Source organism: Schistocerca americana, chromosome 4 (genome assembly GCF_021461395.2).
Source record: "Schistocerca americana isolate TAMUIC-IGC-003095 chromosome 4, iqSchAmer2.1, whole genome shotgun sequence".
In the NCBI taxonomy this organism is placed as follows: domain Eukaryota; kingdom Metazoa; phylum Arthropoda; class Insecta; order Orthoptera; family Acrididae; genus Schistocerca; species Schistocerca americana.
The window spans coordinates 539,394,336-539,421,998 of NC_060122.1; the positions used below are offsets into that span (position 1 = coordinate 539,394,336).

Sequence of the window (27,663 nt, forward strand, 5' to 3'; positions counted from 1 at the left end):
CATTTTATTGAATTCATCTGAATCGTGTAGGTCAAATCTGGTATTAAGATTGTTCACAATACACAATACAATGAACCACTGTGAGATGAATGGGATTTTTAAAAAATAAACATCTTATGGCAATACACTAAATAAATTTTTACGAAATCTTGGTTACCTTCTCTCATGTATTGATACACTTTTGCACAAAACATGCTGTCAAAATATATGAACATATAAAAGCCTAAAAGGCAAAGTCAAACATGACCCGCTGATCACTTAAACAACAAATAGGGTGAGTTAGCCACTCTCGAAACAAAACAAATCCCTGTCATGGGACCTTAGGGAAGACTTAGGGGATCACAGATTATTTACCTCATACCAAAATTATCAGCCAAAACAGAATTAAGTCATAGGTATTACAATGATTATGATCTAGCAATCAAATTGAAATCTACTGTATTGAAATTAATACACCACAAGCACTGTCCACTAATTGGTTTTCACATGGCAGTAACAAACTATGTCTCATGGGGAAACACCTTGTCTGCTTTTCAGACAGCTACATATTATATCAGGAACAGAAGGGTTTACGTCAAACTCAAGTTCCTCATTTCACCAGTCATGGATTATTTCTCTGATTTCATTAACTCATCCTTCAAATGCTGATACATCGCCTGAACAGTAATGCAGTAACATGCAAGGGAAACCCTCATAATTTTGCACGAATAACTATGAAAGATTGTATCTGTATACCATCTATGTGAGAACAAAAATCCAAAGACAGTATGCCAACACACATATTATCTCAGGCTCTACAATATATTGCAGCAAGATAGTTGTGGAACACAGTATTAAGAACAGGAGGTGTAAAAAGAAGGAAAATTAGGGTTTAGTTTTAATGTGGTTATTAATAATAAGCTGAGAACTCATGCAGGACAAGGATGAATATTTATTGCATACATTACTAACTAGTGATCAAAGGGGCTAAGCTGTGGCAAGCTTATTAAATGAGATTCACCCGTCCTAACCATCTTTGTTTACAAGACGAAGTGACAAACCCCTCCTTAAATATTTATGCTGAGTGCTTATAATCAACCCAGTCCAGTAGAGAATAGGGTAAGTAGAACTAATTATATGATATACAAACAAAATAATGAAAATGAATTTGAGTTACATGTGAAAATAAGTAAAAAATACCTGAAAATTTCACATAGCCAGTCCGTTTGTCATCCATGATATCAAACAAGGTTCTCATTGCAATAACAAACTGTTTTGGTAATCCATCAAGAGTAGCTGACTGTGGCTGTGACATTTGTGATGTGATCACCTACAGATTAAATGTTAAATTAACTAATAAATCATTTTAATAGCTTACAGCTAGAAGCAACAATATAAAAACACATGGAAGTTATTTACCCAGGTTATGAAGGCAACATATTTACCAAGCATGTTACAATGAACATAATTTTAAAATCACAAAATCAATACCAAATAACTATGACAACAACATCATGTCACACCTTCTTCCAGTAATTATCTGTTTCCTAACTTTCTGAGACTCAAACATTATAGGTGCCGCTGCTTCCCACTTTGCAAGTGCTCTGATAACATAATATGCACATACAACAATCTGTATGTCACATACTAAAATCCTACAGATTCAAATACCTATCTGAAATATTCAGGACACATGAATTATACTTGTCAACCAGAGAGATAAGACAAGCTGTCTGTCTACCATGTGGATGAGTGTGCCATATAAAGGAATGTGAAGAAGAATGAAAGGTGTGTAACAGGTGCCAATGAATGCATGGAAAACATTGTGTTAAATGTATGAAAATAACTGTTAATATTGATTTGGGAAAAGCCAAGCTGTAAGTGAACAATGACTGGGAAAAGCAATGGAGAGGCTCTTCAAACATTCATATGCTGCTGTCACAAGTAGAGAGTAATTCATAAATACCTCTCGGGTTACGGAAGATAACTGTCTGAAAACTACAAGACACACAGAAAAATGACACATATAAGCAGATACAGCATTTCTCCCAAGTTCTGATTCATGATACGTGCTGTGGTGTAGTTAGACTAGGAGGTAGGTCATGTCAGACCAAGAAGACGAATCATGCAAACCATACTGCTAAATCAAATTAGTTCATGCCTGTGGATAGGCAACCTAATGAAGAGAGTTCCTAAGTGGGCTGCTGTTGCACTTTCCCAGACAATTCGTGCCAATGAATTACATGCATATACTAACATTTGCTGTGTCATAGTGGTGCCAATATTGAACACTTCCAATACAAGTTACAAATCTGGAGAGATGCTCTATCCCCTGATGTGTGTTTTGCACAGTTGTCTTCTGAAAACCCCAGATGTGTTTATGAATAACACTTGTATGTATCAAATACAGGGCGTTTCAAAAAGAAAGAGCAGATTTCAAACATTTATTTCTCAAAAACTACAAATGATAGAAACACAATTCAAACGTTTCTTGTCAGAGAAAGGTTCAAAGTTTTTCAATGGTCCGCGCAGAAGTTCCATGCAAATCCGCAGTGGCGCTGGCGTTTGTTTGTAGGAAAATGGCGACGACACCACAGGAACGATCATTTTGTGTGCTGCAATTTGCAAAGTTAGAGTCCATTGTTGGTGTGCAACGTGCATTCCGCCGTCAATTCAACAAACAGCCGCCTCGTCATAAGCAAATTTATGAGTGGCATCACAGATTCGTAGAAGATGGTTGCATCTGCAAGCGAAAAAGCACGGGTCGTCCACGCACATCGGATGAAAATGTCGAGCGTGTCCGTGCAGCTTACGAAAGGAGCCCTAGAAAATCCACGACACGGGCAAGTCACGAACTAAACATGTCTAAAACAACGGTATGGCGCGTTCTGAGTAAGCGTCTGCACATGAAGCCGTACAAACTGCAGTTATTGCAAGCATTGCGTCCTGACGACCACAACAAAAGGTTCGAATTTTCAACTGCAATTCTACAGGACATGGAAGAGGACAATTTTGCCGAACGATTAATTTTTTCAGATGAATCAACGTTTCACATTTCTGGTAAAGTTAATCGGCATAACGTACGAATTTGGGCGAGTGAAACTCCGAGGGACGTTATTCAACATGAAAGAGACTCACCAAAGGTTAACGTCTTTTGTGCAATTTCGGTAAACAAAGTTTATGGACCTTTCTTTTTCATGGAGAAAACTATCACAGGAACCATTTACCTGGACATGTTAGAAAACTGGCTATTTCCTCAACTTCAGGAAGATTCAAATCACTTCATCTTCATGCAAGATGGCGCCCCACCACACTTCTCTGAACCTGTACGACGGTACCTAAATAACACCATTCCAGGACGGTGGATTGGAAGAGCAGGAGCACAAGATCAATGTCATCGTCTGTGGCCTCCCAGGTCACCAGACCTTACTCCCTGCGATTTTTATTTGTGGGGGTACATAAAGGACTGTGTTTATGTCCCACCTATGCCTGCTACTCTTCAAGAGGTACGACATCGAATTGTTGCGGCCGTGAATTCGGTAACTAAAGACCAGTTGCGTCGTGTGTGGCAAGAAATGAGATACCGGTTTGATATTTGTCGTGTAACAAATGGTGCTCATATTGAGGTACAGTTTTGATATTTGTTGTGTAACATTTGGTACTCATATTGAGTGAAGGACCGTTGGAATTGTGTTTCTATCATTTGTAGTTTTTGAGAAATAAATGTTTGAAATCTGCTCTTTCTTTTTGAAACGCCCTGTATGTACAGAAGTGTGTCTACTGTGCAGTCAATATCAATGCTGTTGCCCTCACTTCTGCCAGACTCTCCATCCAACAGCAATTTCCTTCTCATACTTCTACATCTGTCTTCATCAATTTTCCATTGTCTGTTTACAGTGCAGTAACATATATGTGCTCATTTCTATTCGTTGTTATTTGTCCAGTAAGTTCTTTATTCATTGGTAATCATTCAGTCACTTTACACGTTTTCTGATACTAATATTGACTTAAATCTTCATATGCTGTGGGAAAATAGCAGAGATGCTAGTGATTCAGCATGACTTGAGGCTCCATGCTTAAGTTACCGAATGCACAACAATGTTGCATACAAAGAGCTTGGTATTGGGGAAAAGAAGCAAGCACTTCTTCAGCACTTCCTCAAGTGTCACAGACAGTAAATAACACTTGATCTTGCTGGGGACTGGAATGAATGTGGTATATAGCATCAATACAAGCAAAAGAGCCCAGATGTGAGGGAATGGACCAGTTGCGAAGTATATAGACACTGGGTAACTTTTGTGGGGACGGACTGTGTAAAAGACGCCTCTATTATCCAAGGGGGTCATCGTCAACAAGATCTCAGTAAGGAAAGGGAGGGGTAGAAGAGAGGTATAAAGGAATGAGTGACTCTCTAAACACCCTAGTACATCAGGAGCACTTGATGAAGACAAGGTATATCACTGAAACATTTTACCAGTCACCATCTGGCTGAGCACTGGTGAATACTTCAGTCATTCTTTAACTTATAATAAACTCATAGCAATTTTTACTTCAAATATGGAATCCCTGCTTATATGTAAACACAACATAACAAGAAATTCATGTACAGTGCATGAAAAATTAGTCAAGAACTGAGCAGGGTACACGTAGGTTACTGCAAACAGCTAAACTCATAATGTCACATACACTCATCTTTACACATATACAGCTGCAGCGACACAGAACAATTATTCTTCTGATGGAAGTTGCCAACACCAGTAACCAAACACTGGACAATGTCTGTCAACATCATGATGGGATCATACACAGAAGAATGTCACTGATTGGTAAAGTGATTGAGAAAGCCTGTGTTTTTCCACTCACCTGCAAAATATTGTAATTAAGTACTTTTTGATTGATGGTGGGATATGCATACTGCATTTTATGTAGCTTTTGCTACAGCTTCCATTATGTAGGTTGTCTGGACAGTGGGCACTAGGTTACTGGTCTGTTCTTAACATTTGCATGTAATGATTTTTGTTGAGGTACCACAGACATCTGTACTTTTCTTTCACCAAGGAACCTCAGAGTATAATCTGCTCAAAGACCTCCATTGAGCATGTTATGTTACATAGTGCCAGGAGACCTTGGTCATTGTTAACCAATTAAACATTTTCCGCGTATGCTTCTGGAAATTTTGATGACATAAGGAAACCACTTTATGATTACAAGTGCCAATTGAGTACAATGGTAGATGCTCAAAGGGTGCACATCTAACATTGACCCTTTTGCATGTAACTGTTCGCTGTAATTTATATTTGAAAATTGCCAAGATAAGTGCTTGTTTCTCTACTGGTATTGGTTTGGGAATTTAGTGCTAACCAAGCAAATCTTGTTTGTTAAGTCTGCCATTTTACATTAGGTGACTTACAAAACAGACAAATTTGATCAGCAAAGGTCAAACTCTGTAAGCTACTTCAGGATGTGCTCCTTGTGCAGATTTCCAGTGTACATCAAGAATCAATTTAAAGTTATACCCCAATACTTACCTGTAGCACACTGATTCAAGAAAATGCCTTTCCATTTTGCACAAAGTATTATGGAAGATTACTTGTGCTCAAGGTGATTTTCAACCTGATTTTGGCTTTCTTGGAATTTCCAACTACAAGGTGAAAGCTGACATATCCTTTCCATGCCCAATATAAAAATCTGTAAACTGGAACTCAAATCACACTTTTTTTCACATGGCACACTGAAAGCTCGGATCAAGGCGGTTTTAGTTAGATGCAGTATTTCTCAATTTCCAAAAAGCATTTGACTCAATACTACATCCATGCTTATTATCAAAAGTATGATTGCATGGGGCATCAGCAAAATTTGTGGCTGGATTGAAGACTTTTTGGACGGGAGGACACCGTATGTTATCTTGGATAGAGTGTCACCAACAGATGAAGAAGTAACTTCGGGTGTGCCCTAGAGAAGTGTGTTGGGACAGTTGCTCTTGATGCTGTATATTAAAACCATTCAAACTATATTAACAGTAACCTCAGACTTCTTGCAGATGATGCAGTTATCTAAATGAAGTACTGTCTGAAAGAAACTGCCCTAGAGAAGTGTGTTGGACAGTTGCTCTTGATGCTGTATATTAAAACCATTCAAACTATATTAACAGTAACCTCAGACTTCTTGCAGATGATGCAGTTATCTAAATGAAGTACTGTCTGAAAGAAACTGCACAAATATTCAATCAGATCTTGATAAGAATTTGAAGTAGTGCAAAGATTGGCAACTTGCTTTAAATGTTCAGAAATGTAAAACTGTGCGCTCCACAAAACGAAAAAAGTAGTATCCTTTGACAATATAATCAATGAGTCACAGTTGGAATTGGTCAACTGGGTGCAACACTTTGTACGGATATGAAATGGATTGTTTACATAGGCTCAGTCATGGGCAAAGCAAGTGGCAGCCTTCGGTTTATTGTTAGAATACGACGGAAATGCAATCAGTCTACAAAGAGAATTGACTACAAATCACTCATGCGAGCAATTTTAGAATATTGCTGAAAAGTGTGGGACCCATACCAGACAGGGCTAAGACGTGATACTGAATGTATACAGAAAAGGGCAGCATGAATGGTCACAGGTTTGTTTGACCCATGGGAGTGTGTAATAGACCTGTTGAAGAAACTGAACTGGCAGACTCTTAAAGATAAGCCATAAAATATCCTAAGACAACCTGCTTACAAAGATTCATGAACCATTGTAAATGATGACACTAGGAATATACTGCAACCCCCTATTTATCACTCCCAAGCTCCCCATGTGAATGGAACGGGCACAGAAACCTAGTATGGTAAAATAGGACATATCCTGTGCCACGTACTTCACAGTGGTTTGCAGAGTATGTAAGTAGATTTCTTTTCTTTAAGGAAGCTCTATATATATTATGAGATATTCTTTGACTCTGTCATACACACAGAGGCCCAATTAAATGAAACAAACGCTGATACTGTGTAATTTGGGGAGGGTTATGTTTATGGCATATTCTATCTCTAATTAGTGTAGTGCTACAGGTTGCTTCCAAATATTTAAAAGTTTTTCTCCTGGATATAGAGAGATTATCAGAGCCTGATGGGCCAGAATGGTGGATGACATCTGGAGAAAACAAGAAGAATAAGACGAAGAGATCTGTACATCTCGGTCATTGTCATGATCCACTCTGTACAGTAAGCCTATATTCAACAGTGAAGCATCACTCGCAATCAAGTGGATGAGTAATGAAGGATCCCATACTTTCTGCAGAGCAAACAAGATCTACAGGAGAGGAGAGTACTTGGAATATGTTACCACAGGTACATGCCTTTCAGGAGCTCTTCTAACACAATGATGCGCAGCAGCAGTCAATCATTTGACAGTAGTCAGGGTGATTTTCAGCTGCTTACAAATGTCAACCAACTCATCACCAGTGGGGCTGCATTTTAGCTGGTGCTATGTATTAGAGGACAGTGACAGTTGGGGATGGTATGCCCTCCTTTTTCACCACATGCAATGGTCATGCACAAGGGATGTCCAATCTGTGTATGAAGTTGGATTGCAACATTTCTTCAAAGTATGCCTATGGTGCAGAAAAACAGACATGTGCCATTTTGTTTCTCAAGGTTCCCCAATTCATAGGATTTCTCCTTAACCTTCATGCTAATAATTAAACAGTAATTGAATTAAATGGTTTTTTATTCTCACAGTTAGGTAACTACAAGTAAACACAGAACTACCAAACTCAAAGCACAGTGAAAACATCAGTAATTAGATCAAACTGCCAAAGAACAAATATATGCATTTTTAAACTCCATCACAAGTCTATGCTTCCCACATATTCATCTGGGATACCTGGGCACACAAAGATGGCACCATTTATCACAATTTTGTTTCCTTTTAAATTTGACATGTGCATCTTAATCAGCAACAATGGTAAAATGGCGAAAATCAGCAACAATGGTAAAATGGCGAACATAACGTTCCGCAGTCTGCTTTTTGTAGAAGTGGAATAGTTCCGCAGTCTGCTTTTTGTAGAAGTGGAATAGAGTCCAAGTATCAGTTTTTGTTATACAATTAGCCTCTTCAATGTCATCACCTTTGGCATAACAACTGAAATATCATGTAAGTCTATGTTAGACTCAGAACTGATATTTCGATGCACACAATGATAACAAATGTAGTGATGTCTCTTGCATATGATGAATTTGGACTATCGCTGACGTGATGTGATATTTCATCGTGCCTCACAGGAAAATGTTCCTGCCATTGCTGCACATCTTCCCATCAATACTCAAGGCTAGCAGAAACCTGAACAATTTCTTCTCTAGGAACATCCATTGTAATAATAAATATTACAGCCTAGAATGGTAAAACGATGATAATATTAATGTTGAACATGTTTGTCTCATTAACCTGTCACAGGAATCCAGGCATGCTGTGAGCAATTGGGGCAGGCACATTGTGGTACATGGAGGTTTGGATATGTCCTGGAAGTGTGGATGGATAGCAGAGATGGTTAAAGTGACCAATCACAATAAGTGGGAAATCTTTCTCTGTCACAGGAAGTATGAGAGGCAATCAATAAGAATAAAACTTTGTAATCTGGATTTATATGTGGACATTCCCGTGTAAGTAATTTGCAAGTCTCTTTGACCTGCATGCTGAGGTACCTTTTTGTATTAGAACTCTCTTTCACACATTTTTATGGATTTGACATCCTTTATGCTGGGAGACATCCTGCTAATATCATCACAGACATGACAAGCCTTAATCACATCACAGATATCTTATGAGATCTGCCATTGGATGGTGTTTCACAAACAACTATTTCTTTTTTTGTGACAATTTGCAGTAAATTTGCTGTACTAATACTAAACTGTTTGTTGTGTGACTTGGGCAGTGTTTTCCCAAATGCTACAGGAGAAATTTTATGAGTGTTTGAGTCTTGTTGCAGCTTTTTAAGTTCTTCTCACTCTCACTGACAACATTTCATTTCTGCAGCACTTTTGTCTTGGGTCTTCCTTTTCAGCCATTGTTGCACTACTCTTCTTCTTTTGGTGATACTCTCTGCCTCTCTCTTTCTTCTTCACTTTATTATGTTTTTCCTCTCCACCTACAAGCTTATTTTTCCAATTATACTACACTCCTGGAAATTGAAATAAGAACACCGTGAATTCATTGTCCCAGGAAGGGGAAACTTTATTGACACATTCCTGGGGTCAGATACATCACATGATCACACTGACAGAACCACAGGCACATAGACACAGGCAACAAAGCATGCACAATGTCGGCACTATTACAGTGTATATCCACCTTTCGCAGCAATGCAGGCTGCTATTCTCCCATGGAGACGATCGTAGAGATGCTGGATGTAGTCCTGTGAAACGGCTTGCCATGCCAGTTCCACCTGGCGCCTCAGTTGGACCAGCGTTCGTGCTGGACGTGCAGACCGCATGAGACGACGCTTCATCCAGTCCCAAACATGCTCAATAGGGGACAGATCCGGAGATCTTGCTGGCCAGGGTAGTTGACTTACACCTTCTAGAGCACGTTGGGTGGCACGGGATACATGTGGACGTGCATTGTCCTGTTGGAACAGCAAGTTCCCTTGCCGGTCTAGGAATGGTAGAACGATGGGTTCGATGACGGTTTGGATGTACCGTGCACTATTCAGTGTCCCCTCGACGATCACCAGTGGTGTACGGCCAGTGTAGGAGATCGCTCCCCACACCATGATGCCGGGTGTTGGCCCTGTGTGCCTCGGTCGTATGCAGTCCTGATTGTGGCGCTCACCTGCACGGCGCCAAACACGCATACGACCATCATTGGCACCAAGGCAGAAGCGACTCTCATTGCTGAAGACGACACGTCTCCATTCGTCCCTCCATTCACGCCTGTCGCGACACCACTGGAGGCGGGCTGCACGATGTTGGGGCGTGGGCGGAAGACGGCCTAACGGTGTGCGGGACCGTAGCCCAGCTTCATGGAGACGGTTGCGAATGGTCCTCGCCGATACCCCAGGAGCAACAGTGTCCCTAATTTGCTGGGAAGTGGCGGTGCGGTCCCCTACGGCACTGCGTAGGATCCTACGGTCTTGGCGTGCATCCGTGCGTCGCTGCAGTCCGGTCCCAGGTCGACGGGCACGTGCACCTTCCGCCGACCACTGGCGACAACATCGATGTACTGTGGAGACGTCACGCCCCATGTTTTGAGCAATTCGGCGGTACGTCCACCCGGCCTCCCGCATGCCCACTATACGCCCTCGCTCAAAGTCCGTCAACTGCACATACGGTTCACGTCCACGCTGTCGCGGCATGCTACCAGTGTTAAAGACTGCGATGGAGCTCCGTATGCCACGGCAAACTGGCTGACACTGACGGCGGCGGTGCACAAATGCTGCGCAGCTAGCGCCATTCGACGGCCAACACCGCGGTTCCTGGTGTGTCCGCTGTGCCGTGCGTGTGATCATTGCTTGTACAGCCCTCTCGCAGTGTCCGGAGCAAGTATGGTGGGTCTGACACACCGGTGTCAATGTGTTCTTTTTTCCATTTCCAGGAGTGTATATTACTTTCCCAGGTGTATGGTGCATGACCTCTAGAACTAGCCAATATTAGAAACAAGACCACATCATAGAGTAGAAACAGACTTGCCACATGCCTAATAAAATGACACTGTCGTAATGCTACATCTATATTTCGGAAACAAACATAATTAGAAGAGAATCAATTGTTGAGGTACACTTACCTGATGATGAAATTAGTGCGCATAAGTTCTCAATCCAGAAGGCACTGTTTCACAACTTTACACAGAAAAATTAGGTTAGAGCGTTAGGTATGTGATTAGAACCAAGTGTCCAAAGTGTTGGCATTCAGGCTGAATAATTTGAACATTGTTGATAGATATGATTCACAGATGCTAGGTGCACTGTCAATAGTATCAACTTTGAAAAACAATTTCTTCTTGCTCTGTCAAGAAAAAAATTGTCACATGCCTAAAAGGAATTTTACAAATTTCATGTTTACTCTTAAACCAATCTTGACGCATGAATTTCTGGTGGTTAATTATATATTTGGAAAATACGTAAAAACACCTTTAATTTCATAAGTCATTTTTACTAGTTTCTTAAAACATGAAATACAGATATTTCTTCGAAAATACTGTGAAATATCCCTATCTTGGCACTGTTGTCAAGTTCCACCTGTACTTATTTTTTAATAACTGCACTCCATTAATTGGGAAACTGTGCTGGTTTTCATTCAGACATGGCTTGCATTTTACTTGGTGTGTCTTGCATATTGTGGGGTCACTGGACATATATTTTAGTAATTATGTTTCACTACTTTTATATATATTCCAAGGATTTTCTTCACCATTGTCTCTTTATTTCAGAAATATTCTGTATGAATACTTCAATTGTTTCTTCACTAAAGGACAGGTGTCAGATTGACAGTAAGCTTACAGAGATTTTCCATTAAATTTGAGGAACATAAGTTGAGCTGCTCTGCATTTATGAAGTACAGTAAAAATATTCCTGAAATAAATTCTATAAAAAATATTTTTGTATTTATGTCATTTTAACTTAAATATCTATCAAACTGCAACAATTATACATTCATGAACTGCTGCCAACATTCATGCAGTTGTAACCAGTATGAATAGTGTTTTTGAGCACTGACAAGTAGCTTAATCAAATTGTTTCTTTCCATTTTTTGGACTTTTGTGACATTTCCGCTCACAGCAGTTACTCTTCCAAATTTGTATCTGCTTCTTTTCAATACAATATGAGCAATAGGGCCTATATGAGTCTATGACAATGCATTTCATTAGAGCAGTGGTCATTTTCACAGTTTCAGAGCTACAGCCTGCATATAGTTGAGTATTTGGTGTTGTTACTTTCAGTCAAGTATGGGAGAGCTAGATTCTGCATTAAAAAAAAATATATATATTAATATACCGTAATATTCTGCATAAAGTCTGCTTATATGATAGGATAATGGGGCACCTAAAATAAGGTATGGAGGTACTTTTGTTTTTATCATTAACTATCAACAATCAGAAAACAAGTGTAAAACAATAACTCAGGAGAAGGTCTCTAAATACCTTATATGTTGCTTCCTTGTTTGTGACTTATTAAGTCAAAATTGTTAAGCAAGTGAATAAACAATGAATATAGCCAGCGATATGGGATAAACCAAAATTTTGCTCAAAGAAGCTGCTCAGTTTGCACTCACGATTTCAAAATAAATCCACTTCTATGTGGTAGTGTGCCACAACCAAGAAAAAGTGTTCAATAATGTGAAACAGTACAAGATGTTCAAAATTCCCAGAAAAAAAACAGCTGTAAGCTGTAGGAAAAAATGGGTAATATACAATATACACAAAAACAAAGAGAGAACGAGAATGGAAGACCAAGAACAAAATGCTTGGTTTTAAAAGGAGGTAAAACAAGAATGTAAGTAATCTTTTGCCCCCGCTGTTTAATTTATTCATCATAAAAGCAATTACAGAAACAGAACAAAGGTTCAGGAGAGGAACTAAAGTTCAGGGTGGAAGGATATCCATGATAAGATTCCCTGACAACATTGTTAGCTTAAGTAAGGATGAATTACAGGACCTGTTGAACAGAATGACATTCTAATGCACACACAATTTGGACTGAAAATAAAACAAAGTAAGATGAAAGTAATGAGTAGTAGCACATAAAATTAGAGATAAATTTAATATCAAATTTTTGGAACAAGAAATAAACTAAATGAAGGAATTCTGTTGCCTTGGTTGCAAGATACCACATGAAAGATGAAGCAAAGAGGACACAAAAAGCAGACTAACAAAGGTAAAGAGGGCATCCCTGGTACTAGAGGGAGCTGTAGAGGATAAAAACTATAGAGCAAGCCAGAGATCAGAATATATGCAACAAATAATTGTGGGACAATGGGTGCAAGTCTACTCCGACATGAAAAAGTTGGCACTCTACAGGAAGTCAGAGTGAGTTGCCGTACTTTCTTCAAAGAAAGCATTGTGACATTTGCATTAGCAATTAGACAAGACCAGGAAAAATGTAATCAGGATGTTTGGAATGGGATATAAAGTCCATTCACTGTAATCACAGTTCATAGCCAGGCTTTGCTTCATGAAATTTGCAGCTCACACAAATGTATAATATAGGCTACTGTTATTGGAATTTCAGTGGCAAACAACAGAACATCAGATGTCCCAGCAAACAATGAAAAAAAATATATGGCACAAGTGCAATTTGACATTGGTAAAACTTTAAGAGGTTCACCATACTTGGACAGCTCTGTTATGCAGTTGTGTACTGACCTGAATTATAATCACTAGAGCAGCTAAAACATTCTTTATATTACTCTACAACTGAGTTGGCTTTTATACCAAAATCATTCTCTGTTATAATAAAGAACTTTGTAGCAACTGGAATGGCTATTCTCCAACTGATAAAATGTGACATTGTCACTGTGGAGATTCTTTACTCCAGAATACAATAATGGTGTCCTCCTCTAAAGGAAATAGGTGATGGCTACCATGACCACATCCCTGAACTTAAATTTTCTAACACAAATGTACATTTATAATTCTGCTGGAATATCATTAATTGGTATAATACTGCAGCACCAAACGACATGTGGCCACATCAACGTTCCATGCATGTATGATACCACCACCATAACATTGGGACTCAAAGCTGATGGGCAGTTTCGAAAGCTAAAGCTGAGCCAGTCACATTTATCAAATTCATTACAATAACACACTATGTATGCAAGAAAAAATTGAGATTATTACACACAGAGAAGTGGCTGGGACAGATTCACCATTGGCCAGAAGGACTCAAATATGATTTACATTTTTCCAGCACAAATCTGTGAAACATGCATCTGAGTCTGCTTACTTCATCCTGTAAAAGCCAGCCAACAGATGCATAGTGGCAAACTATTGAGGTATCCAGCAATTCTCTTCTCAATGTACCTCACATGATGGGCAGGGTATTTACATTCAATCCATTGATTATATTTTTAGCATCAAACAAGAATCCATACTAAATATGATTCACATACTGAAAATACCTTTACAACTATCATTTCCCTCATTTTAAATTTGCATTTTTTAAATATAGTTTGAAGACATTCAGGTCTCCTACTGAGATAACTGAAGTCTGGCCTGGTATTTGGATAGCAAACTTCATTTCTAAATATCTGTACAACATGATTCTCTGATATGCACTTGCCACTGCAATGAGTTCACTCACCACTGACACATGAGTTTCCTCTTCTGCTCAAGCAATAGTATTTTCAGAACCACGTGTAGGGGTAAACTATGCCAGAACCTACTAAAAATAGGCAGATGGTTGAGATACAATGTAATTTATTGTTTATCATTTGTCTGCTATCATGTTTTGATTACTGTACCCAATAGTTGTTTTTAAAGCTACACACTGGAGAAATATAATTGGTCATCTCTGGCAAGTTCCACTAATAAATTTTATATTGGCGTGGCTTAAGTTTGTGTGTTCCAAGGTTACACCAACTTTTTTCGCTTCATGTAATTGTATCACAAAGTCCGCATAATGATGCAAGTATATCAGCTTAAACTTAGCTGATTCTGGAGGCTTTAACTCAAGTCACTTCATAAATTGGTTCGGCACATACAGATCACCCATTAGCTTCTTAGTGGCATGTTTTATTAAATAGTGCAGTTCCAAGCAGTATGAAAGAAAAACAGTTACTAACAGTAAAATCAATTGGAAGAAAGCTGTCTGTGCCTATAAAAGGTGTCAGTACCGTGACATCACCGATGTTCACTGCCAGAAATAACTTATTTGTTTTTCAGTTGCTATTATATAGATTAACGTTATTTCCAAGAAATCTTCCATCCAAACATTTGAAGTTTCGGTAAGCGCTATCAATGGTTTTGCTGCTTTCATTATTCTATTTAATGCTCTTTGCCGGAACACACTTTTGTAATCAAACAAGTACTTTTAACTAGCAAATCCCGTAGTCAAAGCTGCATACACGTCGGTTCATGATAACCCATAACTTTTATAATTCTTTTACCTTGAAACATGATTAATCCTGAATCTTCTAAAACAGGTACACACGGTAAATTAGAAATACCAATTAAATTTTGATTGTAAAGGAGTCTAACGCAAAGGAGAACACCTGGAGATTATCCCCATTGATTTACATACCTTGTTTACAAATTTCACCAGTAACAACACACTCAAACCTACACAACAAATAATCCACAACATAAAAAGAAATAAACTTAAAAAAATGACACGCAGAGCCGCCAACACGAACGAGATATACTATGTATAACGCCCCCGATTTAGCATGAAATTTCCCGTAGCTATCAAATCATCCTAAATTACGATGATCTTCTGAAGTGGAGTCACTAAAACTGTGAAACAGTTTTTAAATATATAGGAAATAGTAGAAAATGACTCAGACATAAATGACTGTGCGGTTTCCAACGAAATCTGAATAATTTTCAGTTTAAAAGATGGGAGCAAATGATTTACTTGTAAGAGTTTGCTGTTATTTCGGAAAATTAGCATCTCAGATTTGAAAATAATTTTCTGCTTATTTTTCTTCTCTTTTTTGCGTTTCCAAGTAAAAAGTACCTCATTCGTTCAATAGATGGCAATGTGTCAACAATGATGTGTTATGGCTGCCGTGAAGGCTATTCGATGTTCTGCGTAGGATTTAACGAGGTATTGGTGCTATGTTGTCGTTATTAAAAGCTAGTTGCCGATGCAAATCCCGTGGAGTATAATCATTTTTTGAAGTTTATTGTTGTCTGGCTATAGGGAATTAGTAATTTCGGGTTACATCAGTTATCCTCTGGTGGTAGCAGAAACAGTGACACTAAGCTTAAAGTCATGAATCCTTCCCTCAGTAAACTGTTGAACAGCAGTTCAGGAGGCTGATGTTAAAGTAGTCATTATAGTGACAATAGAACTTACGTTTCAAAAATTATTTGAAGATGTGACAACTATAGAAGACGAAAATATCGAATCAGAAAGAGAAACGCTTTTCGTACTATTGAGTGGAAGTGAATATGTTGAACTAGTTTTGTGTTAACATTTTCGAAGTTTAAAGTGGTGTTTGCTGATGCACAACAACCTGATGGGAAGTTGATGTTTGTTAAGTGTATCGTATTTGTTGTTATGACAACAACAGGTTTATGAAGAAGGTATTATAGCATTTGTCACAACTGAACTTACAGATTTAATGCTAGGATAAAGTATAGTGGGTTAGTGATCGGTAATGATTATTCTGGCTTGGTAATAAATTACCTAAGTTCAGTGCATTATTTTGGTTTTTAGCTTCAGAGTTATGTCACTTTGTAGTTTGCTTTAGCCATAACATATCAATATTTCTGTGTATAAAGCTAATCGAACAGACTTTCTTCCCCTGGCTTTCAGTAAAATTCGACTGTACTTCAAAGTTTACTTTACAGTTCTTCGAGACGTCGGAAAAAAAAACTTTCCGTAATGTCTTACCACATAGACATATGGTGAATTTGTCAAAGTTTAGGAGAGCGAAAGGAAAATAACAACAAAAATTAAACAAACAACAATTAATGTATAGTCTTCAGTAATACTAGCAGGCAGAGCATCTACAACTTTTATGGGGGGGGTGAACTAGGCAATTTCAATTATGTAGCTTAGTTTCATTCATGAACTGTAAAGTAAACACTAAAAATAATAATGAATAGTACCATAAATCATGTTTGTGTTGGGCCAATTAACAACGTTTTGCATGATTGTAATGTATTATTTTAAAAGCAACTACTATATTTTTTGTTGCTTTTATATTCAATCTTTGTAATACTTTTTAAACTTCAGTAATGATCTGAAGCGGAAGTCTGTTCCTCATGTATTAAATAGCTTATAGAATGTCATTTTCACTAGGCCTACTTTGATTCTAAAATCCATATTGAAGATCGTAACAACAATATTGGTGGTTCCTGTAGAAGAATTTAATGCTTTATCATAACATTAATATTGTTGTTACTCCTATAGAAGAATTAAATGATTTATCTCAGCTTTATAGAGGAAGAATGTGATACTATGAGCTGTTTCTCTGCACTGGCATATGCATGCAAAAACACTTCTGGGAGTTAATTTTAGTTATTATACTGTTGGTTATGTGGAGTGATCTACTTTGATAAGTTGTTACAGTAGTTCGTGGCATTGTTCATCTCATTCATCATAATTAGGCATTGTTTGATTACATTTTATTTCTCATTGTATAAGTATGTGGTTCATGACATCCATTTTCTGAAGTACAGAACCACAAATACCTTCATTATCCCCAATAGTTGTGGTGGTTGGTATTACTTCATACCTTGTTACCTAGACCAAGAACGTGGTGTTTATTTATTGTTTACACACTGCACAGATTCATTTCAGCATTTACATCTGAATGTGGAATATTTTAGATGTGTAGTTGAATGCCAGACATCAAGTAAGTAACCATTTATATCAAGTAAGCCAAAAACAAACACAACAATACTTGATAAGTGTATTTATATGTGAAAAGTGAAATAAGGAACACATTGGCAGGCCAGGTGTTATACTACTAAGCTGATGGTGGTATATAGTCTACAGGGTGTCTCAAAAATCCTTAGGGACAGGTTCGGTACACTAAAACACGAAATGTCTTGTAAACAAGGGCTCTAAAGTGCAGACCTTAAACGATAGGAGAACTTGGTGCTCTTTACTCTGATGGAACATGTTTCTCCTACTGCAAGCTCTTTGCTTTTCATGTTCTGGGAGAAGGCAGTATGGACTGGGCTGTAAGACACATACCTTAAGAGCCATGAGCTTATGTTCAATAGAAGAGATTTTTTCATGCTATTATAGATGAACACATGTGCGGTCATAGCTCTTAAAGTATGCATTTTAGAAACCATGTGTACCAGACATTTTTGTTCTTGTTTTGGCCATTACATCTTCCTCCCAAAATAAGGAAATCAAAGATCTTGCAGTAGAAGAGGTCTATTTCAGAAATTTTTTACTTATTTCTTTATAAGGAACCTGTCCCTAAAGTTTGTTGGGGGAGGGGACACCCCCTGCATATTACTGTAATGCACATACAGATTACATAATTAAGTGACAATAACCAAATACTAATTGTTCATTCTAAGAAGTTTTTCGACTGAATGAGTGATGGGATTATGTAGTTAATTAACATGTTCCCCGGATCACTTTGCTAGATAGATTGTAATGATTGTGGACTGAGTTATTTTACATTCACATCTTAAATTACATTGCACATAGAGTTACATTCCAAACATTTCTAAGTTTTTTTCTACAAAACAGAAAAAAAGTATACAGATGAGTTAATAATTCGTACCCACCATCTTTTCCACTTTACAGTAATGAAATTTTATTCTGTGGAGTAGAGGGAGTTGTCAGGAAGAAGCTTTCTCAGTTTGTTTTCAAATTTTATTTTGCTGTCTGTCAGGCATTTATATCAATGGGTTAATGATAAAAAAAAAACAATTTATTTCAGCATTGTGCACCTCTTTTTGTGCTAAAGACAACTTTAATGTAGAGTAATGAATGTCATTTTTCCTTCCAGTATTGTAATTGTGTACGTCATTGTTCATTTTGAAATGTAGTGGTTTGTTTATAACAGACTTCTTGAGGGAATAAATATACTGTGAAATCCAAATTCGCAACTCCCGAAAAAGATGTCTATAAGTTCATTGTTGGTGATCATTACGTATTATTCTTACAGCATGTTTTTGGGCAATGAACACTTTCTTTCTTAATGATGAGTTACCTCAGAACATTATTCTATATGACACTATTGAAAGAAAATATGTCAACTTAATGACTTGGCTTTCCCCAAGATTTGCATGATTCTAAGTGGAAGCACATGCATAGAAGTGGAGAGAGGCCAGGGTTAGACATATCGCCAATGTCGAGATATTACAGATGGAACCCATTCTCATCTGGACACGGAGAGAGATCGAAGGCAAAGTAGAAAACTGCAACTCACTTAGTCACGCTCCTTGTGTAGGACTGAAGAGATATCAGAGTTAGTTGTTTTAGGAATTCCTAATTCGGTCCTAATTTAAATTCTTGTCCGTATAGACTCGTAAGAATTTTGAAGTGCCCATTGGATTTAATGTTTCCTCACCTGCTTGCTACACTTATCATTGGTGTAGTACCTCTAGATATGCATAACTGAATATGCTGTCTTTTTAAAACTGAGGCTGAGACCATTTGCAGAAAACCAGTCAGTGACACTTTTAAGAACTTCGATTAGCATTTTTTCTGCTTCTATATGAATTCTTGAATTGATTACAATGCTAGTATCATCTGCAAAAGAACTTATTCTGCTTGTTATATACTAGACAGAAGGTTGTTTATATACACCAGGAACATAGTGGACCTGAGATTGAACCTTGGGGAACCCCACAATTGATTCCTCCTCAGTCAGAATTATGTCCCTGGAGTATATTGCATGAATTACTGAGTACAACTTCCTGCACTCTTTTTATTAGGTATGGCATTATCCATTGTTTGGCTAGACTGTCAGTCCTGCAAAACATCAATTTAGCTAGGAGAATATTGTGATTCACACAATCAAATGCCTTAGGGACATTGCAGAAAATACCAACTGGTGCCTTTTCATTATATAATGCTTTTAAAATCTTGTGAGTGAACATATAAATGGCATTCTCAGTAGGGCAAGAATTCTGAAACCCAAACAGCTATTCACTAAGGATACTATTGTTGCTAAGGTGGGATACTGTTCTAGAATATACCACCTTCTCAAAAAGTTTGGAAAATGATGTCAGCGGTGATACAAGTCAGTAGTTAGTTACATCCCTCTTATTACCTTTCTTAAGGAAGGGTTTAACAAAAGCTTATTTCAGACTCTCTGGAAAAATGCCTTGAGTTAATGATGCATAACATATTTCAGATAAGACTGTGCTTATTACCTGGGAACATATCTTTAGTATCCTGGTGGAAACACTATCAAAACCAGGTAAGATTTTATTATTGAGAGACTGTGTAATTTTCTTAATTTCGGAAGGAGAATTGGTGATACATACATGACTGAATTTTATGAAAGCTACATTTTCAACATACAGCTGTGATTTTAGCCTTGAAATGTTTGTTCCTACACTTTATGCTATATTTAAGAAATGATTATTAAATGCATTTGCTGCCTGTGACACGTCATTTATAGCCCTTCCATTCAGTCCAGTAGTGACGAATAGACAGAAGTCAAATGACCTCAGTCAACACTGACAGCTCCCATGGTGCAGCCAACCAAGTCAACCTTAGTAACGTAAGGCGTGGTTTCTGTTCGTCTGTGTACTCAAACAACAATATGTAACTTGCAGAGTTAAGGATCATAGATATTTATTATGTAACTGAGTTTGAAATGGTTTAAGTTTATAGATACGATCTATGAAGATACTGTGTGAGCACAGTATTGAAAACTAAGGGTGGTACCAACTGGAAACACGTGAGTGGCCACCAAAAGTCACAAACTGTCTTCAGACTTTTGTCCAAACACAGCTGCTGCATTGAGAATCTGCATAGAGTGAGTGATTAATATAGCGTCTCACAAAACTTTTAGAGTGAGAATTAGAGAGAAAATAGAGGATGATACAAAAGTGAGTGTTCAAAGCTACGAACAAGCTATCAAAAATAGTAGAAGTTACTTAGTGGCTTCATGCAATTTTTTTTTGTGCTGGAGACTTGTGCATACAGGTTACCTCAATTTGTTCAAATGGTTCAAATGGCTCTGAGCACTATGGGACTCAACTGCTGAGGTCATTAGTCCCCTAGAACTTAGAACTAGTTAAACCTAACTAACCTAAGGACATCACAAACATCCATGCCCGAGGCAGGATTCGAACCTGCGACCGTAGCGGTCTTGCGGTTCCAGACTGCAGCGCCTTTAACCGCACGGCCACTTCGGCTGGCTACCTCAATTTGTCTTAAAGTTTTAATTGTTGCCAGTGTCCGAATTCACACTCAAGCCATTGAAAATTAATATTTCAAGTAGTATGAGGTCTTGAATGACCAGAGTTTGTGAGGTCCTGGTTTGTAAACTGTGTGTGCTTGTAAAAGTTGATGACTTTTTGCATAAATGTTAGTGGAGTGGCAGTATCTTGATATACAGCTGTCATTCATGTTTTGTATGATGAGCTTACCAGAGTGTACAGTTCAGGACTGAGTGTTGAAAAATAGTGTTGCTCATAACAGGGATTTACTGATGTAGTTAATGTAGAATGCAGCAGGGTTTTGTGTGCCATTGAAATGGACAGTTTTGACCCTACAATATCACCCATCTCATTTGAGCCATATGGTCATTGTAATGGCAGAAATAATGTGCGCGCACCAACTTGGGCCAGAATGTAACATCACATGGGATGCAAGCAGCAGTCTGGAGGAGGTGGGGGAGGGGTAGTAGTATACAGGTGGGGAGAGAGACGAACGCTGTCTTGACGGAGTGTGCAGGGTCTAGACTGCTAACAGGTGCAGCGTCAGGTGTGGGGCAGGGAATTGGGGAAAAAAAGGAGCAAAAAAAGAGAGGAGTGGTGAAAGACAGGTGGAAGACAGGTGGATGCGGTGGATGGGCAACGAAACACCACTTTAAGAGGTATGGGAAGTATCTTGAACTGTGAAATGAGAGGGTCATCCTACCCGAGATACTTCCCACACCTCCTTAAGTGTTGTTCAGTCAGTCACCCGATCTCCACTACATTCTAGTTCATCCCCACTCCCAATCCCAACCTGTTGCCACAAGGATCGGATCCCTGTGGAAGTCCCAGGTGCAAAACCTGCCCAATCCATCCATCCAGCACTTCCTATCCCAGTCCTGTCACAGGTTTATCCTACTCCATCAGTGGCTGGGCCACCTGTGAAAGCAGCCATGTTATTTACCAGCTGTGCTGCAATCATTGCACACCTTTTTATATTGGTATGGTTACCAACTAGATTAACTACCCGAGCCATCAGGATCCTTTCCTCCATCACCAGTTTTTCTGAACTATGTGTATAGGAGTTACTCTTACAACACATTCTCCACCCCTGTACTTGTCTTGGCCTCAATCTATGGTAACACACTGTCCCCAAACTCTCCACCCAACAGTTTCCACTCCCTCTGTTCTATCATCTCCTCCCCATTCTCAGCTCCCAACCTGTTTATTTGCAGTGTTCTGTGAATGCATCTGCCTATGTTCCTTCTTTTTTTTCCCACCTCACTGCTCCATAACCTCCTGATGCTGTGCCTGTTAGCAGTCTAGTCCCTGCACACTTCACCAGACAGCATTCATCTCTCTTGTCACCCATGCACTACTAGCCCTTCCCTGCTCTCTTCAGATTGCTGCTTGCAAAACCTCTTTCTCAAATATTGTATCTGCTATTATTCTACACATCTTTTAATTTTACTGCTTTTTGGCTGCTGAGCTTAAGAATGGGGTTGCATTAAATAAGATATTCTGTAAATAATGTAGGCTGTGTCAAATCTGTGTAAATCCACCATAGGCCTATAAACTGAATGGTTTCTGATAAAAATATGATTGTGCCTCTCTTGCTGTACTCATTACAAAGGATCTTAACGTTTCATTTATTTTCACGGTTACATAAAGAAACTGAAGAAATATTAAACAGTGTCCTCAAAAGTATCATTGACTGGTTTTCTGCAAATGGTCTTATTCTTAATTTTAGAAGGACACAAAATATTCCTTTCTACATGTCTTGGGGTACTACACCAATAATAAGTGTAGCACTTGATGAGGAAATAATAAATGGGCTGGACACTTCAAAATTCTTAGATGTCCATATTGATGAGGATTTAAACTGGAAAAATCACATTTTGTAACTACTAAACTATTTAGTCCAGCCACACTTGTACTTAGAATCAATGCAAATCTGAGTAAGAGACAAATCAGTAAGTTGCTATGTTTTCATTCTACAATGCCATTTGGAATATTGTTCTGGGGCACCTCATCTTTAAGAAAGAAAGTCTTCATTGCTGAGAAACCTGCTGTAAGAATATTATGTGCTGCTCACCCATTATCATCTTGTAGACATCTCTTTAAGGAATTGGCCATTCTTTCTACAGCTTCATGGTATATTTATTCCCACATGACGTTTATTATAAATAACCACTATGGTTTGAAAGGAACAAGTACATAATTGTTATACTAGAAGGAAATGGCTTTAATTTTTCCACATTAAGGTTGTCTTTAGCACAGAAAGGGATCCACAGTGCTGCAACTAAACTTTTTGATAGCTTACCAAGTGAAATAAAATGTCTGACAGATAGTAAAGTAAAATTTGAAAACAAACTAAAAAAAGTTTCTCTTTGTCAGCTGCTTCTGTTCTGTAGGGGAGTTTCTACTACTGTAATGTGTAAAAGGTGGTGGGTAGGAATAACTATAACAAAATGTTTCAGATCATGTTAAAAAATGCTTACTAAAAGATCTCTTAACTTAAAAATGCCTTAATTTTTGTAAAGCATAACTGTAACAAGCATACAAAGTTAATAGCTGTGTCTTGTAACATTATTACATGTTTTTGTCAAATTACCCCAAATTATGTATATGATGGTTTGGACATGTACAAAAAATAATTAGAAAAATGTTATCAATATACAGAACAGGCAAAGGAAGTTTTCTGAAGAAGAGAAATTTGTTAACATCGAGTATAGATTTAAGTGTCAGGAATTCGTTTCTGAAAGTATTTGTATGGAGTGTAGCCATGTATGGAAGTGAAACATGGACGATAAATAGTTTGGACAAGAAGAGAATAGAAGCTTTCGAAATGTGGTGCTACAGAAGAATGCTAAAGATTAGATGGGTAGATCACATAACTAATGAGGAGGTACTGAATAGGATTGGGGAGAAGAGGACTTTGTGGCACAACTTGACTAGAAGAAGGGATCGGTTGGTAGGACATGTTCTGAGGCATCAGGGGATCACCAATTTAGTATTGGAGGGCAGCGTGGAGGGTAAAAATCGTAGAGGGAGACCAAGAGATGAATACACTAAACAGATTCAAAAGGATGTAGGCTGCAGAAGGTACTGGGAGATGAAGAAGCTTGCACAGGATAGAGTGGCATGGAGAGCTGCATCAAACCAGTCTCAGGACTGAAGACCACAACAACAACAACAACAACAACAACATGCAGAACAGAGAAGAAAGTTTTTTAATTGCATTTAAGTTGTGGCAGTTTATCCCTGTTCAGCAGTTTCTCATCAGTTCAAGACTTAATAAATAACAGTTTGGTTATTTCACTCTCAGTGCTTGGTACAGTTCCAGTGAAACCACACAATTGAATGACATATTTTATCATTTGAAATTATTAAGTTAAATAGGCACTACAAATATTTTTTTCAGTATCTTATTTAGAGCATACTGCATGCTGACACAAAGTACCAGTCGAAATGTGATTTGATGATGAATTTCCATGACTGAGATTTTAATTCTCCCTTTGGTTCACTTCATACTAAATCTGTAGCTGCTGATAGTTCTTCAAGACTTGGACCTCACATTGCTTACATTGGGCCACTTTGTAATGGTTCCTTTTCCCATATGCCATTTCTGCAACAACAGTACAGTAGTTTCTTCATTTATGCAAGATATTGATCTCAGTCCCTTGTTGTTAAATGATATTTGCCCTTCAATCCACTTCTCCAGAAATGGTTACCAATTTGATTTGAATGCCCAACTGTAGGAAAGGCAAATGTTAAGTTACATTTGTCCAGACCTCAGTAATGATTCTTTAAAAAATGTGTTAACAAAACTTGAGAAAGTGTTTTTATATTTGAAGCTGTTAAAGGAATTCTGTCATTTGATGTTGATTTGAATTGTGGTACTACTGGCTGATTTAACATTTAACCACATATAAACCACCTGGAAAATTTTACTGAAACTGTTGACAACTTGGGTCTGTGCCACTGTAAGTTGGTGTGAAGTTTTATAAGTAGGTTTTCAAAGATTTTGGCCTTTTCTTCTGTGCTACAGAAATATAGTGCCTGTATTTTTTTGTACCATGTCTTCATGTATTTTTGGTGCCATGTCTTCATTAAATCTGATGCTGTTGGATGTCTTACATTATTTCTACTTTTTGCACTAGGATACCGAGGTATGCGGTTTGCATTTGGTGATTTTGAGAGGACTAGAACAAATCTCCTCTGTCCATAGTCCAATTTTGAATTGTTTCTACTGCAAAGTGGGACTATATTTTAAGTGCAAGTGTACATTATTTTGATGAGAAGATTTGCAGGTCCTGAATATATTATTTTTAATGTTGATACTACCATTAATAGGTATTCTTAGTAAGATAATTTCTAGGAATAGTGGCTTGCTTCTAATTTTGAGATCATTATTGCCTATCTAATCCTAATTAGGTAGCTAGATTGACACAACTGTAGTGACTTACATTACCAAATGATTTTCACAGCAACTGATATGTTAAACAAGTAGTGAATCATGAGAGTTTGTTTTATGACAACAAAAAATTGATCAGAATTAATTATCCCACTGTGGGGTGCAAAATATTGTCCTGTCACTGAGTAATAAAAGCAATTTTACTTGTGAGCAGACAGTTTTCTAATTTTTGAAAATAACATAATTTGGTTCTAAAAAATCTTATCTTTGTTATAGACAAAACATAAATGAGTTTATTATATTTGGATTAGAAATGTGGCCCCCATTCATAGGTATAGTTGTGTAGTTTTATTAGACTCGGTGAATGGAGGGTCTGTTGTGTAAGTACTGTGCTGACACAAAGGCTAATGACAACAGACAGTTAGTTATTCAATTGAATATACTGTAGTGTGTGTTATGGAACTGCTATTCATTCATGACGTTATTTTCATCTGAAATTGTTGACCGCATCTCTCTTAAAAAACACAAGAAGTGTCAAATTTCCTCTCTCCTCTTGGCTATTTCTTTCTCATTAGTAGCTTTTCAGCTAGAAGTCCAGTGCCCTAGTGTTTCTAAGAGGTTGCACAGTAGGAAAGACATTGAAGGAACAACTTTAAAATCCATTTTTGGCCATCTATATGTGGATTTTCCGTTGTTCCTGCCTGTTACAGAAGGTGAAAGCCAGGTTGGATTCTTGGTGAAAAGGACATAGCCAGTTTCTTTCACCATCCCAGCCCGGTTAGAATTTATTTCCATCTCTAATGACTTATTCAGTACACAGGGTATTAAACTCAAATCTTCCTTCTCATCATTTTTGAACATAAGAATCAAACATATTTTACAACAGCATATCTCGTTTCGTAGCAATCTGAGACTTTCACATACTGTTTATTTCAGTGTTCTGCAGAGTGTGTCGTACTTCCAGCATTGGACACTTGCATACCACTCCATGTATGCTGTCACATAGCAGTATGCTAAAAGATTATTTTTTATAAATGTTTCATCTTTCATTTAATAACGCTATTTTTTTCGTTTTTACTGATAATTAGCTGCAGACCCGTAGGTTACTTGTTACATACCACTGCTATTCTTGACCATCCATTGGCATTTAATATTGTAATCTTGTTTTACATCCCTTTCAAAATTGCAATAAATCAACTAATGACATCCACCTTCCAAGAAGACACAAGTAACATCTCTATCTTACAGTGTAACTTGATAAACAAATGTTGTTGGTTTTCTCATTTACTCATTATTAAAGGCTCCTTCCCATTGCATTCATGTATCAAGATGGGAAGAGTGATTGTTTAAACACTATTGTGCTTATTGTAATGAGAATAACTGACCTTGTCCTTGTGATCTCAATGGGATGATGCATAAGGGGTTATAATATATTGGTAGGTTCACCACTTAAAGCTGGACCTTGAAACTTTGTAACTAGGCTTTCTGGAGATAGTTTGCATTTATCTTCAAGCATTTGTCAGTTTAGCATCTCTCTGACACTCTTCCACAGTTTAAAACATGTGACCATTGTGCTGCTGTTCTCTGTATATGTTTAGTATTCCCTCTTAATCCTACACTCATGCTCATAAATTAAGGATAATGCTGATACATAGTGAAACAATGATCTGGTGGGTGGTTTGTGGGTTTAAATCACCTCGGGGTATGACCATGCAATGCATTTGACCTGCAGTTGTCGCACAGTGGTGCTGGCAGCAGTCCACATATGCACAAGTGTGTTGGTGCATGACAGAGTACGGTGCAGCGAGTAAGTGTGCAGACGTTTTCAGATGTGCTAATGGTGACTGTGTGTTGAAAATGGCTCAGAGAACACATATTGATGACGTTGTGAGGAGTAGAATACTAGGACGACTGGAGGCTGGTCAAACACAGTATATTGTGCCACAAAGTGTGATCTCAAGAGTATGGCAACGATTCCAGCAGACAGGAAACATGTCCAGGTGCTGCAGTATGGGACGTCCACAGTGTACACCACCACAAGAAGGTCAATATCTCACCATCAGTGCCCACATACGGCCACAGAGTACTGCAGGTAGCCTTGCTCAGGTCCTTACCACAGACACTGGAACAGTTGTCTCCAGACACACAGTCTACAGACGACTGAACAGACATGGTTTATTTGCCCGGAGACCTGCAAGGTGCATTCCACTGAGCTCTGGTCAGAGGAGAGCCTGTAAAGCCTGGTGTCAAGAATACAGTACATGTCATTGGAACAATGGT

The 27,663-nt window shown here is 38.1% G+C and overlaps 2 protein-coding genes across 5 annotated transcripts in view; one reads left to right on the forward strand and one right to left on the reverse strand.

The window, feature by feature from the left end:
• Positions 1-15,260, reverse strand: part of LOC124612922 (suppressor APC domain-containing protein 2) — a 117,184-nt gene extending 101,924 nt beyond the window's left edge. Inside the window, exons 1-4 of one of the 4 annotated variants that reach the window (XM_047141417.1) lie at positions 15,196-15,215; positions 10,740-10,960; positions 7,318-7,572; positions 1,180-1,309 (exon numbers count right to left, since the gene is read on the reverse strand). In XM_047141417.1, coding sequence (XP_046997373.1) covers positions 1,180-1,294 — 115 coding nt within the window. In that variant the 5' untranslated portion in view covers positions 1,295-1,309; positions 7,318-7,572; positions 10,740-10,960; positions 15,196-15,215. Of the gene's footprint in view, positions 1-1,179; positions 1,310-7,317; positions 7,573-10,739; positions 10,961-15,195 lie in introns of all 4 variants that reach the window. The other 3 variants (XM_047141416.1, XM_047141418.1, XM_047141414.1) reach the window with 3 other exon arrangements.
• Positions 15,261-15,648: 388 nt separating this feature from the next.
• LOC124612389 (roquin-1) overlaps positions 15,649-27,663 on the forward strand; it is a 238,999-nt gene continuing 226,984 nt past the window's right edge. The window contains exon 1 of the mRNA XM_047140567.1: positions 15,649-15,720. The gene's annotated coding sequence lies outside the window, so the exon portion shown is untranslated. The remainder of the gene's footprint in view (positions 15,721-27,663) is intronic.